Raw genomic sequence first — 19,710 nt, 5'->3', positions numbered from 1 at the left:
AGTTGAATTATTTGTTTACATCACTATTAGGGCCATGGAAAATTCAAGAAAATACAACTTTTTGTTAAAAAATATATTTGTATTGATTTCAGAGAGAAGGGAGAGGGATAGAAATAGAAACATCAATGATGAGAGAGAATCATCAAATGGCTGCCTACTACATGCCCCACACTGGGGATCGCAACCCGGGCATGTGCCCTGACCAGGAATTGAACCGTGACCTCCTGGTTCATAGGTCGACATTCAACCACTGAGCCACACCGACCAGGCTGTATAGTTCTTAGTTTTCGGTTTTGTCTGTTTATCTCTGAAAGGGAATCTTGGTGTGTTCCACTTCTTTATGTTTTCAATCTTCAAAACTGGGAAAAATTTCTAGAGTTTTGTGTCATATGTTCATCTGTCACATGTTCTAGAGTCAAGCCTCCCTGTAGCTAAGAGGGGGCAGCGTGAGGACAGGTTTGCAGGGTGAAGGGCCTCCCCCAGAGGGGCCCACTCTGCTGTAACTGATTTTGAGAAAACCACTCTTGGGGCCCACAGTGCCCCCCTGGGTGTGGCTGGAGCAGGACGGGGGTCCTGGGAGTGCCCTCTTCTTCCATCCCGACTCCAGTCGCCCAGGACCTTGACCGTGAAGGCTGCAGGTGCTCATTGCCCATTCAGGGCAGCCCTACCAGGTGACTCAAGCGCATAGCCAGGGATGACACCACTCCTTACACCTGAGCCGGGGCCCAGCACCTCACCAGGTGGGGCTTGTGCCTCACAGACCGCTCAGTTCCCACCTCCTGAATAATCGCGTCGCTGATTTCTCTGCAGATATGAACAGGACCTTCCCGGACAACGTGAAATTCCGCAGGAGCGCCGATCCGTGTTTACAGAAGACCCTGTACAACGTGCTCTTGGCCTACGGGCACCACAACCAAGGGGTGGGGTACTGCCAGGTAAGCCCAGGAAGGTGAAAAGGGTCGGCGCCCCACAGGCGTACAGCAGGGGTGCTCTCAGGTCTACGTGAAGTATTCTTTAAAAATCTAGTTCAAAACTCCCTAAGTCATAGCGCCTGCGCAAGCTGTGACTTCAAACGTTTCCCTGTTACAAAAGCAGTGAAAGCCTCTGTGTAATGATTTCTTTTGGTGTCAGACGGCCCTGAGAGGTGAAGGTGGAAAGTTGGGAAGCAGCTAGGAAGTAAGTTAAGTGAACACAGGGCTGTATTTTCTAGAACCGAAGGGGACAAACAGCACCTTACTGCCTCTGTGCAGTGTGTGTGTGTGTGTGTGTGAGTGTGTGTGTGTGTGTGTGTGTGTGTGTGTGTGTGTGTGTTGGAGGGTGGGGTGGGGGCTGTTCCTTTGACATGGTTTTTGGAAGTCAGTCTTCCCTGCGATTAAGGTAACGGGATGCCTCCTCGCCTGCCACGTTGCTGTCCTGTTTTGGATTCGCTGCATGAAGCACACATGAGGTGGGAACGAAACCTCTTGTTTCTCCCGGGACAGTTCAGGCTGGAGTGTTTCAGAGGGACACTCTTATTCACAGCAGGGAAAGCAAGGACCCTGGTGAGGAGCAGCTGCAGTTGTGCCCTCTGTGGCTGCTGCATGTGATACGGCCGCGCTGCCTTAGAGATGGGCCGGTTCTGTCTCTGAGCTTGCTGAAGGCCTGGGAGGCCTGAGCCACCATTGGCAGGAGCTGCCCACTTCCTGTTACCAGGAAGGCTGCTTGTTGCCATGGCTACGAGCAGGCGCCCAGGGCTGTCACGGGAAGAGTGTGGCTCTCCCTGCCTCTGAGGCTGCATGCTTCTCATGCTCCTGGAGCCTGAGGCTCGTCGGTGGGCTTCTTGAGAGGAGGTGAGTAAGCCCATCTTTTTTTTTTTTAATATATTTTTGCCCTGACCGGTGGAAGGGAGAGAGAAAGAGAGACAAAAACATCAATGATGACAGAGAATCATTGATCAGCTGCCTCTCGCACAGCCCACACTGGGGATCGAGCCCGAAACCCAGGCATATGCCCTGACCGGGAATCGAACCGTGACCTATTTCATAGGTCGACACTCAACCCCTGAGCCACGCCCAGGCCAAGCCCATCTTGATGGGAAATATACACCTAACAGTCAGGGTCCAAGGCTCCAGAGCCGGTCATACAGGCCGGGGAGCCAGGAGAGTTTGGGTCCTTCCTAAGGTTTGAACAAATGGTTGTGCAGGGGGGCGGGGGGTGCTTTGCAGTTTGCATTCCTGTGTGGTCAGCATGTGGCGTGGCTCCGGGCTCAGAGAAGAAATGGGAGAAGGAGTGAGGCAGGTCCTTTTCAAAACAGGCATCATAGTTACTGCTCATATTCACCTGAATAATTCATCATTGTGTTCATATTGCTCTGGTGCCCAGAGGCAGTGCCTTCAAGTAGATGGAGCTGGGATGGGCCCATTCTTACAGACAGAATTCCTGTCATTCTCCGCTTTTATTACTGTCATTAACTTGTCCTGAAACAAGGACTCGACCTGCCTTTCTCAGAAGGGAAAGCAGGAGGGCTGAGAAATTGTCCTAAGAGTATTCTAGGTACAGTTCTTGTGGATTTTTAAAATGGCTTTAAAAAATAAACCACACAATTTTAAATATTAGCATGATGTCAACACCCTATTGGCTTTTCGAATCTATGTTGGCTTTGGAATATATATGTACACACACACACACACACACACACACAGATACCTACACATAAGCACACAGATGCACACATACATGTTGTATTAGCTTCCTGGGGCTGCCATGATAACACGCTGTAAACTGAGAGGTGTGAACAACAGGAATCGCCTCCCACTGAGTTCGAAGTCTGAGATGGAGGTGTGGGAAGGCTCATTCCTTCGCAGGCTGTGAGGGGGCCTCTGTCCCAGGCATCCCCCAGCTTCTGGTCCCCCAGGCAATCCTTGGCTTTTAAGCACCTCACCCAATCTCTGCCTTCCTGCTCACATGGTGTTCTCCCGGCCTGGTGTCTCCGTGTCCATATTTACCTTGTTGGTTGACAAAAGTTGGATTTTTCCCTTATTATTAGAGAAATACATACTTCTTTTAGAAAATACAGGCAAGCCAAAGAGAAAAATAGAAATAGTCTGAAACCGTGTCACCCAGAGATGACACTAACTCACTGTTGTTAAGTGCCCACCTCCCTTGGTCTTCCCTCATCTAGCAGCTTCTCTTCGATAAGAGAGTCACACACTTCGAGTATTTCAGCAACATCTGCCCTTTGGCCATGAATTTCCCCAAACAGCCTCATCACAAGAATCTCTTTCAACATGCCTGTGTGTCAGAGCATGTTCCTTATGGACTATGAACTATGGCTACTGGTGTAGTTTCCCCTCTGACATAGAGTTTCATGCTATTAGATTAATTTTTTTAAAGAAATCAATTGCAAGTTGCTTTCATAAGGTTGAAGAATTTTTTATTTTAGTTTTCTAAGGCAGCATCAGAAGTTTCCTGTAATCATTTTCTTCTTCTTCCTTTTCTTGTAGACTAAATGCACCAGATGTCAGACCCTTAGTATCACCAAAGTTGCACTAAAAGGTCACCCTAGAATTATGCAAGTTTTAGGAAAAAGCAAGGGAAATGGGAAGTTAGTAGTAAGCAGCCCAACGATTACAGAATCTTATGGTGTTTTAAAGCTCAACATGGATTTGTTTCTCATGTTTCTAATTTCAGGGAATGAACTTTATAGCGGGATATCTGATTCTCATCACAAAGAACGAAGAAGAATCCTTCTGGCTATTAGATGCTCTTGTTGGAAGGATACTGCCTGGTATGTTGGAAATCCATACTGCGTGCCTTTCCCTGTCTTGTTTCTGATGTTATCGAAATGATTCAGCTGACAAGTCAAAATTTAATGAAAATATAACTGAATTGCTTGGGAGTTGAGGTTTAAAATCTTTTTGCAGTGAAGTTAAAGAGAAGAAATATATGTCAGGCGATCAGCTCCTGCTAGAGCAGCTGGTCATTTCTGCATCTCAGAGCTTGAATTTGGCCGAGACTGTGTGCTTGGCTCATCTGTTCCTCAGTCTGTACCATTTGTGTTGAGACTCGTTTGGCCTTGGTATGTCTTACTGATCACCAGGCCTGCGAGAAGGTCACTTGGTTATGTGCATGTACTAGTATTTGTTACTGAGTTTGTGAATGGATGTAAGAGCAAAATAATTGTCAGCTGTTGTTATTCCTGTTATGAAGGTGAGGATCATTCTTGTCATACATTTCTACCTTTCTATTTATTAATAAATATTGCTTTAATTACTAAATAATTTATGTTACTAATCACCCACTGATTTTGGTAATGCACCGTGTTGACTATGAGCTGCAGAGTAGGATCACTTTGCAAAGAGACGTGGCTGGAGCCATCCGGGTGGGATAGGACTCGATGGTGGCAGTTGGTCACAGCGAGCCTCACGTTTGTCCTGAAAGACTAGCATGGTTGCGAAGTCCTCATGACTGGGAGGTTACAGGCCTCCCACGGCAGCGAGCCCTGGGTTGGTCTTGTTTTCTGTCTGCCTCTGAGTTTCCTTCCTGCTCCTCCCTTCCCTCGGGCATGCCTCCCTGTGTCAGGCTAGACGCGCCCAGGACAGCATCCAGGGGCTTCTCTGGAGAGCAGGCTCCCACGTCTCCATGTTGAAGACAGTGAGCGTGGTGTGCACATAGCACGTTTCAGGTTCCATGCTAAACTGTGCCTACATTCTCATTCAATCCTCAGAGCAGCTACACCACAGAGACCCAAATATTAAACCCGTTTTAAAGAGAAGGACACTTAAGGCCTAGATCCCACAGCTGTATGCAGCAGAGCCCCGATTCAAATCCACGGCTACGTGACTCTAAGACCTTGCATGTACCTCATGGAAGAGTGAACCTGGATGACCGTTAAAGAAAGGGAGGATCTGGACAGAGAGGGAAATGGGGCCCTCCTCATGCTCTGGAATGGCCATTAACAAGGGCTCAGGGGTGGGCATGCAGAGGCCAGGCTGGATGAAGCTGCCACAAGGAGGGGAAAGGTGAGCGTGAGAAGAGAGCCTGAGGGGAGAGGACTCTGGGAGTCCAGCCTCAACGTGAAGGCCGGAGCTGCAGTGGTGGGGAAATGACGAGGAAGAGGGAGTCAGGACTTTCCATATAAAATATTGACAGAGCTTTGTAACATATTCACCGTTGGCTTCTGTTATGTCCTAAGACTGAATTGCAGTGAGTATTTATATCCACGATCAACTCCGTTCTGGGGGTGTGGGAAACATCAGTGAACAAACCAGTACAGGCTCTGCCGGGTGCAATTCCCAGCGTAGTAACAGGTCAAACAATGAGCAACAGCAGCCACAGTTCAACCCATAATAAATAGGCAACATATGTCATGTTGACATGCATACCCGCAGACCAAGGGAGGAGCGAGACTGAAAATTTACCTCAATAGGTGGAGGGCAGGGAAAGACCGAAGAGAGAGGCTTGCAATTGATAGAGTTTATGTAGTGAAACTTACATTTGAGGCATATCTTCTGCAGCTGCAAGACAAAATGGCCCCCTCTGCCACTTGGTGCCAGAGAATTATATGGATAAAAAGGGGAATAGTAATGGGTATGTCAGCGCTACCAGGTACAGGAAATTAATTTACATGCTTGACCAGGTCAGAACAATAACCTGTTCCAGGAACTAGTATGTAGCAGGAGGCAAGGGAGGGGTACTGATTTATATCAGAATGAACATCAGTTACGATCAGATAGCCTCTAAAGGGTGTTTGCATAAAGCAACCTCCATTCTAGCCTGGGTCCAGCTCAAGGGACAGAGAGCAGTCATTTCATGGAACAGCCTCTCCTCTATAGTTAATAAACAAAATTTAACTGAGTACATTGGATGATCTAACTGGCTTTATTAAACGATTCATGAATCAAGCAGCAACTCATCTAGTAAGTAGAGAGATGCTATGAGGGGTTATACAAGATAGAAGGCTTTTATAGAAAGGAGGGCGGGACAAAGAAGCCAGCAAAAGAAAAGTGAAAGTTCATTAAAGGAAAGTAAGAATTCAGGTGATGGTGGCTTCTCATTGGCTAAGCTGTGACGTTTCCATTGGCTGGGCTTGTTGCTGGGCAGGGGGAGAATCTGCTGGAGTATTGAAGTAGTCAAGTGTTGTGGTCTGTAATTGACTTTCTTCCTGTTGAGGTCTGCAGTTGAGGTCTTCCTTTTTGGGGTAGTTGACCTCAAGTGGTAAGGTGTGATAGCTCCCTCGATAGGCCTTCCCAACTCCAATTATAGTTGAGGTTTCCTTTAATTTTTGCAACAGATTATTAGCAGGTAATAAATGCTGACTTAGAAAAACATAAGAGCAAGACTCCAAATTGCTCCTGAAGTGGCAGTGTCATTACAGAGACTAATTTTTAAATCCATGAAATGTCATTTCCTATCATTATTAGGTTCAGTCAGACTAAACTGCAGTGCCATCAAAAATAAAAGAAAATGTCATAGCTGATGCCCTGGTTGCAGGCTCGATCCCCAGTAGGGGGCATGCAGGAGAAAGCCGATCAATGTTTCTCTCTCATCATTGATGTTTCTACCTCTCTCTATCCCTTCATCTCTGAAATCAATAAGTATATGTATACATATATATATATACACATATATATATATTAAAAAAAAGAAAATGTCACAATAAAAATGTTAGGACTGTGAGAGAAAAAAGGGATTATTCTTGCCATTGCAGAGCTCTCCAAATGGCAAAGAGGCAGCTGCATGCCATGTTATCTGAATTCTCGTTGCACAAACTAGGTCATTTTAGTGCCACAGTTATCCTGCTTTTACTTGTTTCTTTTTTAATTTCAGAAAAAAAATGCAGATATATTCTCATTTTAAAAGTTCAAAAATATAATAGTTATTATGAGATAAAAAGTAACAGTCTACCTTCACTAACACCCATTTCTCTCCTACTCAGAGGTAATTATTATCATGTTATCAATTTGGCATATGTATTTCCAGAGTTCTTTCTATGTATTTATATTTATATATAATGAAAGAGTGAAATTTCACAAATGAGTGAAAATTAAAAACAAAACAAAGGCTGTAACCGGTTTGGCTCAGTGGATGGAGCGTTGGCCTGCGGACTGAAGGGTCCTGGGTTTGATTCTGGTCAAGGGCATGTACCTTGGTTTTGGGCACATCCCCAGTAGGGGGTGTGCAGGAGGCAGCTGATCGATGTTTCTAATTCTCTATCCCTCTTCTTTCCTCTTTGTAAAAAATCAATAAAATATATATTTAAAAAAACAAACATACAAACAAACAATAAAAAAAACAAAGAACCAATAGAAAAGGTGAACTGAAACAAAAACTGGTTCTTTAGGAAAACTGATAAGATAGATAAACCTTTGTCAAGATTGGTAAAGAAAATAATGGATAAGGTATTTAGAAATGAAAAATCTGCTGTGATTTGAAAATCTGATTTTACTACAAATAAAATGAAGACACTGATACTTTTGAGAAAAGACAGTTTAACAAAGTTGACCTGAGAGAAAAGAGAGCATCTGAATGAGCATATGAACAGACATACAAAAATCTTCACAGACATAAAATCTCATCAAACTGAAGGAACAGATATTTCCTATATGTTTTCTAAATCTTGTAGAAAATAGGAAATGATAACTACTCATCAATTTATGCTATGAAGCTGGTACAACCTTGTTGTCATGCAGGTGAATCTCACTGATGAGCAGTTATACAAATCCTAATTTAAATAATAATAAATTAGCAACTTGAATCCAGGGATGGTCATGGAGGATTATTTTTTTATCTAAAGAGAGTTTATACCAGGAATTCAAGGATGGCTTAATTATATGGAAGACGCAAGAGCAAAGCCAAGCTAATAAAGGCTTGGAAGAAGAATACAGGTGTGTTGGGGGGGGGGGGGGGGGAAGAATACTGGAGATTTATTATAATGCTATAATAATTAAATTGTGTGATATTAGCGTATTGATATATACATAGAAAAGAGGCCAGAAGTCAATTGATCTACTGACCTATTAATTTATTAGAATCTATGTGAGATGTCTCAATTAATGGGGAAAAGAAAGACTATTTGAAATATCATTTGGTGACAATTGACTATCTATATGGAAGAAGACAAAATTAGATCCTTATTTCTATTCCAGATGGATTCAGACTTTTGTGAAAAAGCAGATAGGCACTTTACAAAATAGGAAACCTGAATGGCCAACGAAGTTACGAAGAGATGACCAAGTTCTCCTGTGAGCAAGGAAATGCAGATTTAAACAGCACTGAAGTAGGATGTCAAAGCCAGCATAGCCACCTGACGGCCACCACTTCTAGGCAAGTGACACCCCGATTTCAGAGCAGTGGAAATGGGGTAAAAGTCAGTGCTAGGACCGAAGACAGCATTGTGTTATGGACTTCTCACAGAGGACGCAGAGCAAAGTACAAAGTCACAGACCTCATGGTCCTGTGCACGCCTCGCTGGCCTCCTGCCCTGTAGCCGGAGCCTTCCTCAGGCACCACCACCTCTAGGAGTTGTACAAAAGTTAAGTCACTCATATAAGGTTTACTTAAAGGATTTCACTTTTACACTTAAATGCCTCTTATGGTCCCAAAGCAACAAAGCACTAGCAAACAATGCATGCTAAGTCCAGAATGCAGTCTACCGCAGAATGCAGTCTCCAGCAGACCTCCTGGGAACCGGTGGTGGCTCTTCTGATTAGGCACCACTCACACCAAGGCATCCGGTGAAGGGATGCAAAAGAAAAAGCAGATTCACTTTGTGGATAGAAGAGGATTCCTGAGCCTTGCAGAGAAGCGAGGCCAGGACCAGACTCTGAGCCCCTAGTGCTAATGGTGCCCATCCTACTTCAAGAAGTAAAGGGGTAATTGCCTCCAAGAATGAATCAGTGCAATAATGAACTAATGATGTATTAGCATCCTGAAAAGCTGGTCAAACCTGTTTTCCGTTGAAACACAGGGAAACAGGCTGTTAATTGCTCATCACAGAATAACCCAGCTGAAGCGAGAAGGTGTGGCCGAGATGAGGATTGATAAGACACGCTGGAAGGGAGTGGGGGGTGGGGGGGAGCCTACAGACCCTTAGGAGCAAAGGTGGAGCAGGCTGAGGAGCACTGGACTCTCTTTGTCGCAGCTGCATGGAGGATGTGTTTCATGTGCTCTCTTGGTTAACTTACCCATAGGGTCTCCTCCATAGTATTCCACAGCCTGTGCTCTCCGCCTGTGGGGACCGGTGTTTGCTTTTTCACAGGCTGACATTCATCCCTGGCCTGAAGAGCATCCATTTGGAAATTAGACTTCACGGGTTTGAATCCCAACTCTACCACTTTCTTCTTCTTTTTTTTTAAAGATATTTTTATTGATTTCAGAGAGGAAGGGAGAGGGAGAGAGAGATAGAAACATCAATGATGAGAGAGAAAATCATTGATCCACTGCCTCCCACAACCTGGGCATTTGCCCTGGACCAGAATCAAACCCGGGACCCTTCAGTCCACAGGCCAGTGCTCTATCCACGGAGCCAAACCAGCCAGGACCCAGCTCTACCACTTTCTACTCATGTAGCAATAACCACGGGCACGCTTTAATATGTACACCCCACCCCCACAGCAGCTCCCACACCCCAGACAGCACCCCAGCAGTGGCCCTGCCCCCGCAGCAGCGTTTAGTTTTCCAGTGTCTGACACAGCCATTATGCTGTCTGCCCAGGTGAATGTCCCCGGAGAAGCAGACGTAGGCAGTTCAGGGCCTACCTCGGCTTTCTCTGTCCCTGTGCAGAGTGGAATGTGCCCTGTCAGGCTCTCCTCTGCTCAGACAGGTAGGGGTGTGCTGCAGGTGAGGCCCACAGGGAACTGTCGTTTGTCTCGCCTGCAACATTCAAGGGCAGAATGCATCGAGGAGGGAAAGTAGGTACAGAGGGCTTCAGGGATCTCCCCCGGTGATCGGCTCAGGCCTGTGGTGTGTGACTCTGACGTCTATTTTTGGAAGCTACTGTAAGCATCTCTGTAACCAAGAAGGTCGTGCTGTGCTCACAGCTTAAATGTCCTTCTGGGCAAATCCTCTTATCACTGCTGCGCCTGGACCCGGCTCCCTCTGAGATGTCCCTCGTATAACTGGGTTGGCACTGAAGACACTCTCGAACGGAGAACAGAGAATCTCTGCTTCTTTCTTCCCAAATGGAGCAGAATATTGCCGAATTAAAAAGGAGAAAGAGAGTAAATGGCTCCAAGTCTCCAAATGTATGAAGGGGAAGAATATTTTTAAATCCCTGGTGTTTTATAACCAAATTGGCTTCTATTAAATTATTTTCAGTATTAAACAGTTTATTGTAGTTTACTCTTTGAAAACTAGCAATGTGACTGTGATATTGTGTCAATATTTATGATGACTATTTTAACCAAAATATTTCATTTGCCATGGTGAGAGACTGGGCGGCATGCTGAATGTGTCTATTCTATTGCATAGATTACCTGCTACATTTTTATAGCAGAAGTTAGGCGTTAAAATTATTATAATACATCACACTAAGAAGCTAGGAAGTTTTTTTTGGCAAGGTAAATGTCCGGTCAAAAGATGGACATGCTGTTGGCAGTGTTGGTCTTTCTGTCTGTTAAGCGAGTGGTCACAGAGCTGTAGGGCCTGCTGGCTGCCCTCTGGTGCCCAGGGCCCTAATGGGAGAAGCAGAGCGACCATGAGGTCGCCTTAGCGGGTCGTGCTTTCCAAGTTTTGACAGCCTGGGGTCCCCGAGCTACTAAACTAGAGTAAAAGAAAATTTTCCAGATTAAGTTGTCAGCCCTCTTTGGGAATGAACAAGAACAATTTTAGACTTAATATTGTCTCTGCCTTTCTGTATTCAGCGTGGTGGGGACATTTAGATCCTTCTAGAATTTCTGGTAAATAGAATGAAGTGTCCTCCGCCCTCAAGTTGGAGGAAGCATTTCGGACTCCTTGAAACTTCAGCGAAGAGAGCCTTCACCAGCAGCTCTATGTGTAGACATTCCCCTGCACACGTGAGCACACGCATGTGGGTTGACAATGTCTGAACGCGCATCAGCCAGGAGCCGGTTGAAGTGGGTTATGGCATATCGCTGCGAAGGCACCTCAGCAGAGGGCAGGCCACGTATATGAGGATGCAGAAAGGTTTTGGGGAAGTTTGCAAAGGGATATATGACAGGGTCCTATTTGCAAGGTGTGTCCATGTGTGACATGGCATTACAAGTATGGAGGAGGCCCATCAGACTGCTTAGTGATAAGTGGTTACCTAGGGGACGACTTTGACTTTTCACCTGCTACTCTCCTGTAGTGTTCAACTTTATCAGAGGCATGTATCACCTTCATAACAACAACAAAAAACACCAGTAAAGAAAGAAGAGTGAAGCTGTGCTCAGAGGACCCCAGGATGCTCGGGAGGCATTGGTGTGATGCTGGAGAAGCCATCATGGCTGGGGCAGCCACTGTCCTTGAAATCCCTCATCAAGGGCACACGTTTCACCAACCAGTTGTGGGATTAGAAATTTATGATTTAGGCCAAAAAAATTTGTTAAAGGTATTTTATTGATTTTTTACAGAGAGGAAGGGAGAGAGATAGAGTAAGAAACATCGATGAGAGAGAAACATTGATCAGCTGCCTCCTGCACACCTACAACTGGGGATGTGCCCGCAACCAAGGTACATGCCCTTGACCAGAATCGAACCAATCAAACTGGGGACCCTTTAGTCTGCAGGCTGACGCTTTATCCACTGAGCCAAACCAGTCAGGGCTAGGCCAAATTTTTAAAAATACTGTTTTGTGACACTAATTTGTATGCCTAATCCCTCCACTCTCGGGAGGCAGTGGATGCAGAGGGACGATGTAGAGGGACCAGCTGCTTCGAGCCCCACCTCTCCTTACTCCATGTATGTAGGGGGTGGCACAATGGCACCACGTGGGCACTGGGGTCAGGCTCACTTGTGCCTGCTCCCTTATCCTCCATGGGCCACCTCGACCCTGAAGCTTCTCTGGCTCCCAGGAAGTAGCTTGCTGCAGGCAGTGCTGTCCCTGCAGCTCAGGTGGCCCTATGCCTGCTCCTCTGGCGCCCCAAGCCTCCCTTAGTCCGGGTGGGCAGAGCCACCAAGGGCGGCATGTCCGTGGCTGCTGGGCTCTCCCTCAGTCTGGATGACAGGGAAAGGCAGCTGACACCTGCAGATTTTTAAAGTTTTATTTTTTATTGTGATAAAATACTAATACTATGACATTTACAATCTATATCATTTTAAAAAGATATTTTATATTGATTTTTTGGGAGATAGGGAGAGGGAGAGAGAGAGAAACATCAATGTGAGAGTGAAACATCAATTGGCTGTCTCCTGCACCCGCCTACAGCAGAGCCACAATCCAAGCATGTGCCCTGACCAGGAGATGAACTGGCAACCTTTTGGTGCGCAGGACAATGCCTAACCAACTGAGCCACATCGGCCAGGGCAACAGTCTTTACCATTTTTAAGTATACAGTTCAGTGGCATCAAGTGCATTCACATGGTTGTGTAACCATCACCACCATCCACCTCCAGAGTTTTCTCATCTTCCCGAATGGAACTCTGTCCCCATTAAATAACAGCTCCCCACTCCCTTCTTCCAGCCCCTGGCACCCACCATTCTACTCTGTCTGATTTTGGCGGCCCTAGGCATCTCACATAAGTGGAATCATGTAGTATTTGTTCGTTTATGGCTGGCTGGTTTATCTCACTTAGCACGATGTCCTCAAGCTTCATCCTATTGTTGGACGTGTCAGTTTCCCTCCTTTTAAAGGCAGAATCCTACTCCATTATGTGTGTAGACCACATTATCCATAGGTAGACGCTTGGTTATGTACTTTTTTGGCTGTTGTGAATAATCCTGCTACAAACATGGGTGTGTAAACCCTCCTTCTTTCTGCCAGTCGATTTTAACCAATGCCCACCAGGGCCTCACTGTCCAGAGCCCCCAGGGACCCCGGGGGGCCTTGCTTTGGGAATCACTCCCAGGAGTCCCTTTATCCACATGGCATGGCATCTCTCCCTGGTCCTCCCTCTAACCTTGCCCTCCTCTCTTCCAGAAAGGATCCTCCGGGGACAGCCCTGTTTTCTTTCCCTGGCTGAGAGGGAACGAGGGATGAGGCTCTCAGGGGCTGTGGTTGTGGAACAAGTGAAACTCATTTTTGGGTTTTTCTCTTCATCCCTGTGGCAGATTACTACAGTCCTGAGATGCTGGGCCTGAAGACGGACCAGGAGGTCCTGGGGGAGCTGGTGAGGACCAAGCTGCCAGCGGTGGCGGCCCTGATGGACGGGCATGGCGTTTTGTGGACTCTGGTCGTGTCACGCTGGTTCATCTGCCTGTTTGTGGACATCCTGCCCGTGGAGGTGAGCATGTCGCAAGCCTCGCAGGGCCCCGCGCTGGCTCAGATCACCGTGCAGTGATGCGCCATGTCTGTTTCTCTGCAGACGGTGCTTCGAATCTGGGATTGTTTGTTCAACGAAGGCTCAAAGATTATCTTCCGGGTGGCTCTGACCCTGATTAAGCAACACCAGGCTTTTATTTTGGAAGCCACCAGCTTTGCAGACATCTGTGAAAAGTTCAAGGAGATCACCAAAGGGAGTTTTGTGACTGAGTGTCACACCTTTATGCAGGTGAGTGTCGGTGTGCTCAGCCTGCACTTTGCTCTGCGGTTCCATTTGCCTGGCCTGTGGGAGTCCTGGCTTTGCACATCTGTCGGGCAAAGCATGTCTCTGTGTTTCCTTTGGATCTGAGCTTTGCCTCCACTCCTCCCTTCACCCTCCCATCTCAAGCAAACCCTGAGGAGGGACTCCAGCCCTTCCAGGCCCTCTTCTCCTGGAACCTAGTGCCTGAGGCAGATGGGTGGGGCCACCTACCTGGAGTCCAGCAGCTGCTGCCCCTCCTCCTGTGCATCAGCCATGGAGTGGCTTGCCCCAAGGTGGGCAGGGTCCAATGCTTATAGGACCCCTTGTAGGGCTGGTTCTTCACTGGGAAGCATCAAGGTGTGAGTACACAGCTCATCTAATCTCCAGTTTCTCCGGGTCTGGGAGCCTGGAAGGCGGCAGAGTTCTTGGAGGACTGGAGCCCTTCCCAAGGCTGCTGCCTGTGTACCTGATCTGAGGCTCTCCTGATGGCTCCGTCTACAGGTCTCCTGTTTCTCCTGGTCCTAGCGGGGCTGCAGGCTCTGTAGATGACTCATAGCTGGTGAATGAATGAAGCGGGAGCTGCATTTGACAGGCCGTTTGAGGAGGCCTGGGAGCTGGGACAGGCCTAGGCCGGTAAGAGGGTTTCAGGTAGGCTAGTGGGAAGAGGGCGCCAGCCAGGGGCAGAGCCCAGAGCTCGTATGGCCCTGGTGGGAGTGAGGAGTGCTACCTGGAGCAGCCTTGCTCCAGAGCACCGGCCCACCTGGCCTTTCACCTTTCCATTTGAAGTAATTACAAATTCCAAGGAGGTAGCAGAGGGCACCCCCGGGGTGCGCTGTTCAGATGCCCCGGAAAGCCAGGTGCTTCTCCAAGCCTCCCTGGCAGGTGCAAGCACCTTGCTGGGGCTGTTTTGCCTGGGAGCCACCCAGGGCCAGCCTGCTGATGGCTGGGACTGTCTTAGAAAACGTCCTGGGCTCTGAGACAGAGAGGAGCGCCTTGAGCTTTCTCCACGCCACTCTGGAGGTGTGCTGGACAGCTGCTGGGAGTGGGAAAACCCGCAGGGGCTAGGGCTAGGGTTCTGCTTCCCCCTGGCCTAGAAGACGGCCTCCCATTTAGCTGCTGTGGTGGGGACGAGTGGTCATGAGGGTCACACGCACCCTCTACATGGCAGGTGGGTGGGCATGAACGCTGACATTTCAGCTGGTACCAATAAAGAGAAGGTGAGGATGCTGGATAAGAAACGTCAGGCAGAAACCTGTACTGACTCCTTTGGAGGCTTGTCAGGTGGAGTTGGAGCCCCTCACGTCAGGACAAAATACTCCGGAGTAACTTCTCTGTCCTTGGAAGTCTTGAAGCCACTGGTGGCCTCTTTGTGAGAATGTTATGGGGGAATTCAAACAGCAGATGGCAGGACCCTGCTTTCTTAGGCCTCATATGAGTCTGTGATTGTAGGTCGAGGAGTTGGTAGGAGCCGGACACTGAACTTGGACAGAATCATAGCTTGCACTCACCTGTATGACTGCTGGCAGGTTTTAGGATTCCTTTTAGACTCAACATGCTCATTTTTAAAAGGAAGAGATGATAATAGGTCCTGCATCCTAAGGATATTTAGGGCATTTTGCTTGTTTTAATGAGACACAATTCCCATATAAAATTCACCCTTTGAACATGAACAGTTCAAAGGTATAGTTCCATTATCTAGTTCCAGAACATTTTCATCACCCCAAAAATGAACCCCATAACCCCTACCCGCACCCCCACCCACCCCCACCACCAAACCCTGGGCAACCACCAGTCTATGTTGTCTCTAAGGACTTACTTCACATAAGGAGAATCAAATAATGTGCGCCCTTTCGCATTGACTTCTTTCGTTCAGCACAATGCCCTCAAGGTTGCGTGGCTCTGGACTTTATGTCAGTGTTTAGCGGAGCACCTTGCACATGGCAAGTACTCAGTAAGTGCGAGTGTTTATAAAGTGCAAAGGGCAGTGAGGCGACAGCTCTGCCATGAGCCAGCTGCAGGTGAGCATGCCATCCACGGCGGGACCTTGCCTGTGTTGCTGCCCAAAGGCGCTCTGGGCCCTGTGAGCTCGGTGAGCTCGAGGGAAGCACAGAGGACCATGAAGACACTGGGTTTTGCCAGTCTCCTCACATTGAAATAAAAATGCTGTGTATCACTGCACAGGATAGATATAGCCATTCAAGGGAAGTTGGCAGGGAAACAGCCTTAGTACAGTGGGTCTCATTTTCTCAGTGATTTCTGCAAATTGTGTCCATATTTCTGTATTAAGAGCACATCAGCACAGCAATTGCAGTTCCTACGTCACAAGTCTCTGAAACCCTAAAGAACCTCGAATGTCCCGGAGGATAAGAAACTGACCTCCTGCTGGAGCTCAGAGCGACATTAATGGGCAGAGGACAGGTGAACATCCTGGCACATCTCGGTGGATGTGACTTACTGCCCCTTCTCAGGAACGTGGACAGTTAGCACGCACACGCTCTACCCCGACCGTAGGTGCTGTGTATTATGAAACCAAAGAATTTCAGAAATGCAATTTCTTTTAACAAAACCTTTTAATGACTAGCCTTTACACCTGGCCTAATTTATAACCATGAATTTCTCAGCAGTAACTGCACAAATTATTAAATTACTCATAAAAGATGTGATGGCACATCAACCAGCTCAAAATGTTTGTTCTCATGTCCATCCTGACGCCCGGCCTCTGGAGTCCCGCGGCTGTGGCCGCCTGCCTGCTGCTCTCTGCTCTGCCTCCCTCCCAGACACCCTTTTCTCCTCATGGGGAGGCAGTTTTGTTACTAGAAATGAGTCTGAGTCTCTTCCTGCTTCCACTTCTCAAATCTGCTTTCTTATGCTTCGTCTGCTCATGAATGGCTTGACTGGGTCAGAGCTACTAAGGATGCAACAGTTAAAGGGTCTAAACAGTACACAGGACTCAGGCAACAGAAGCAAAAATACACACATCAAACTTAAAACCTTCTGCACAGGCAAGGAAACAGCAGCGTGACCAGAAAAAATATTTGCAAACCATGTATTTGATAAGGGTTAGTATCTAGAATTTATAATTAACTACCCGGGGCTGAGGGCTGTCTTCCCTCGGTGGGTGTGGTCTTACATCTGTCCATCTGCCACAGCCTAGCCTTGAACAAGGGGCGGCTAAGGCAAAAACTTATCTTTGGTTTGTTTTTAATCCAATTCCGTTCCTCTTCCAGAAAATCTTCTCCGAGCCTGGAAGCTTGCCCATGACCACCATCACCAGGCTTCGGGAGAGCTGCAGGGCCAAGCTGCTGGTGCAGGGGTGACCTGGACACACTCCCCTCTGCCCTGACCATGATGCTTCATTCCCAGAGTTGACCAATTTGTACTGCTTTCCTTTTTAGTGCTGTAAATACTTGATGTCTCCACACTTTAGTCGTGAATTTTTTAAAAGAGCAATTTAAAGTCATGTCATTCTGTAACTGATAAGCTATGAAGTCAAATTTCTGAAGATATATTTTTACCTGAGACAATATATAAAATGTGAGGTGTGCGTTTGTATTTAATAAAGTATGTCAACACCTATGAGTTTGTGATTGCCAGCCGACTGAAAATTAAAACCAAAACAGTAAACTGTCATTAGTGTTACTAATGCCAATTAATTATTATTCTATTCCTTTCTGTGGCAGAGCATTTACCTTCATGTAAGGTTTGTAAATGTACCAAGTGATCTCTCTTTAGAAAGGTAATTTTAAAAAAAGATTTTTAAAAATTTGATTTTTAGGTTTTTAGAGAGAGGAAGAGAGAGGGAAACATTGATGTGAGAGTGAAACATCAATTGGCTGCCTTTTGCATGCCCCCTATTAGGGATTGAGCCTGGAACCCAGGCACGTGCCCTGACCACGAATCAAATTGGAATTTTTGGTGCTCCAGAAGACGTCCAACAAACAGCCACACTGGCCAGGGCTAGAAAGGTAATTTAAAAAAACTTTAAAAATTGTCATGTGACGCGAAGAATGAGTATGATTTGGGCCCATGAGTGCTTGATGCAAGCACCTTTTCCTGGACCCCTGGAGTGAGACCCCATCCCCTCTGGTCTCGAGGACATGAACCTCCCACCCAGATCCCTGATCCATCTCCCCACCCTGAGCCCTGATGGTGGTGCTGCCTCTGTCTGAGAAACCTCACTGCCTACGTAGGCTGAACCCTGCATGGGACAGGCAGGGACAGGATGGGGCAGGGCAGGGAGCAGGCAGGGGCAAGGGGAGACAGGTGGAGACAAGCAGGGTCCCATGGGAGCAGGCAAATGGGAGACATGTGGGAACTCAGAAGCGGTTGGACTGCTTCTCCAGCACCTGCCCCTCCAAGGGCCCTAAGCTTCCCTGCCCTACTCAGCAGTGTGACCTGAAAACACCCAATTTCTCCAAAAAACGTCCTCCCACTTATTTCCATCCTTATCCCACGTCTATACTGCAATTGTGGGGAGTTTTACCCTCAAAGGGAGACACAGTTAAGGGACCTGGGTGATGGCAGCCTCGCCTGATAGCAGCACCTGGGCCATCCTCCTCTCCAGCCTGGGCCATCATGGTAACGCCTCCCTTCTCCACAGCCACTAATGAAGCTGGACCTAGACCAAAACAGCATGCGAATGTCCCAATCCACTTTAGACGCTGAGCTTGGAGAGCCCTCCAACAAACAGCCAAGCATGCGGGTCGCTTGCATGGGGTTGGCACAGCTGCCCAGTGACCTCAGAGCTCCTAGTCCTGACACTTCCACACCAGCTGTGTGATCCCTAGCCTTTTGCTCCCAGGAACTGAGAGACACCCACCCTAGACAGGATGACTTGAAGCTGTACCTGATGAACCAGTGGTGGCTTTCCCTGAAAGGAACCCAGTGATGGAGGTTCCCTTCTTGAAATGTAAGCAGCTGTGCCTCTAGGGCAGTGATGGCAAACCTATGACACGTGTGTCAAAGGTGACACGTGAACTCATCTTTTTGGTTGATTTTTCTTTAAATGGCATTTAAATATATAAAATAAATATCAAAAATATAAGTCTTTGTTTTACTATGGCCGCAAATATCAAAAAATTTCTATATGTGACACGGCACCAGAGTTAAGTTAGGGTTTTTCAAAATGCTGACACGCCGAGCTCAAAAGGTTCGCCATCACTGCTCTAGGGCATGGTCTCAGCATCTGGGCTGTCTGGGTTCTTGGGAATCTCTGCGCCTCCAGACACACACTACTTCTACACTGGCCATTTCTAATGCTCTCTAAACCCTGAAACACCTGCTAAGACCCGACCCTCAGCCAACTGCTGGTTTCTCAGGTCTGGATCAGGCATAATGTGTCCGTACTGTCCAGACTGGGGAAATGAAAATCCAAGAACCTCATGATGCACTAAGGCTGTATGTCATGCCGCTGCCTGCAGGCTCTGGACCCCATCCCCAGGCAGCTTTCAGACTGCCTAACTGCAATCCTGCCGCATCTTGGTATTCGTCACATGGCCCCATACTGCTATGCTTGGTTTGAAAAGGACTGCTACCGAGTTAAGAACCACCCAGGGCTACCTCAGCTATACAAAAGAAAATTTCCTCCCACCCACAGCAGATTCTGGGGTGCAGGTGGCCAGGGATACTCCAGTCCCAGGGTCACCCAGCAGGCAGGCTGCCCTCAGCCTGAGCCACCAAGGCCCAGAGATCCTTAGAGGGCACTGATCTTTGCTTAAAAGTTAAGATTAAATAAAACTCGAGTCTTGAGCCCCTGCTCTGTAAGCTCCAAGCACAACTCGCAGGACCTGCAGCAGGATCAGATAAGGCCCATCTTCTTCCCCTCCTCACTCTCATGGAGTGGGTAGGACAATGCTATGGCTGCGTTGTCACAACTGAAGACCGACCTTTAGGCAAACTCATGTTCTCAAATTGCCACCAGCAGACTGGCTACACATAAGCTCTCCTAGAGGCAGGGCGGCTTGGGCAGATTCCCCACGTGCAGTTGTTATTGGCACCACTCCACCCCACCTTACACACTGCTCTCCACCATTCATCCCGAGAGCTGACAAAAGCACAAGGTCCAGACAA

The 19,710-nt window shown here is 47.5% G+C and overlaps 1 protein-coding gene and 1 long non-coding RNA gene across 2 annotated transcripts in view; one reads left to right on the top strand and one right to left on the bottom strand.

Moving 5' to 3' along the window:
* The window catches only part of GRTP1 (growth hormone regulated TBC protein 1), a 33,897-nt gene extending 16,626 nt beyond the window's left edge, over positions 1–17,271 (top strand). Inside the window, exons 4-8 of the mRNA XM_015567558.1 lie at positions 811–935; positions 3,670–3,766; positions 13,190–13,362; positions 13,444–13,629; positions 16,869–17,271. Coding sequence (XP_015423044.1) covers positions 811–935; positions 3,670–3,766; positions 13,190–13,362; positions 13,444–13,629; positions 16,869–16,958 — 671 coding nt within the window. The 3' untranslated portion in view covers positions 16,959–17,271. The remainder of the gene's footprint in view (positions 1–810; positions 936–3,669; positions 3,767–13,189; positions 13,363–13,443; positions 13,630–16,868) is intronic.
* Positions 4,290–11,570, bottom strand: LOC107184029. Its single transcript, XR_001514841.1, has 3 exons — positions 9,738–11,570; positions 9,165–9,320; positions 4,290–6,253 (listed from the first exon to the last, which is right to left on the bottom strand). It is a non-coding gene; the product is annotated as an uncharacterized LOC107184029 (long non-coding RNA).
* Positions 17,272–19,710: the final 2,439 nt, after the last annotated feature.

Source organism: Myotis davidii, unplaced genomic scaffold (genome assembly GCF_000327345.1).
Source record: "Myotis davidii unplaced genomic scaffold, ASM32734v1 scaffold444, whole genome shotgun sequence".
Lineage (NCBI taxonomy): Eukaryota > Metazoa > Chordata > Mammalia > Chiroptera > Vespertilionidae > Myotis > Myotis davidii.
This window is presented reverse-complemented; position numbering and strand designations above follow the sequence as displayed.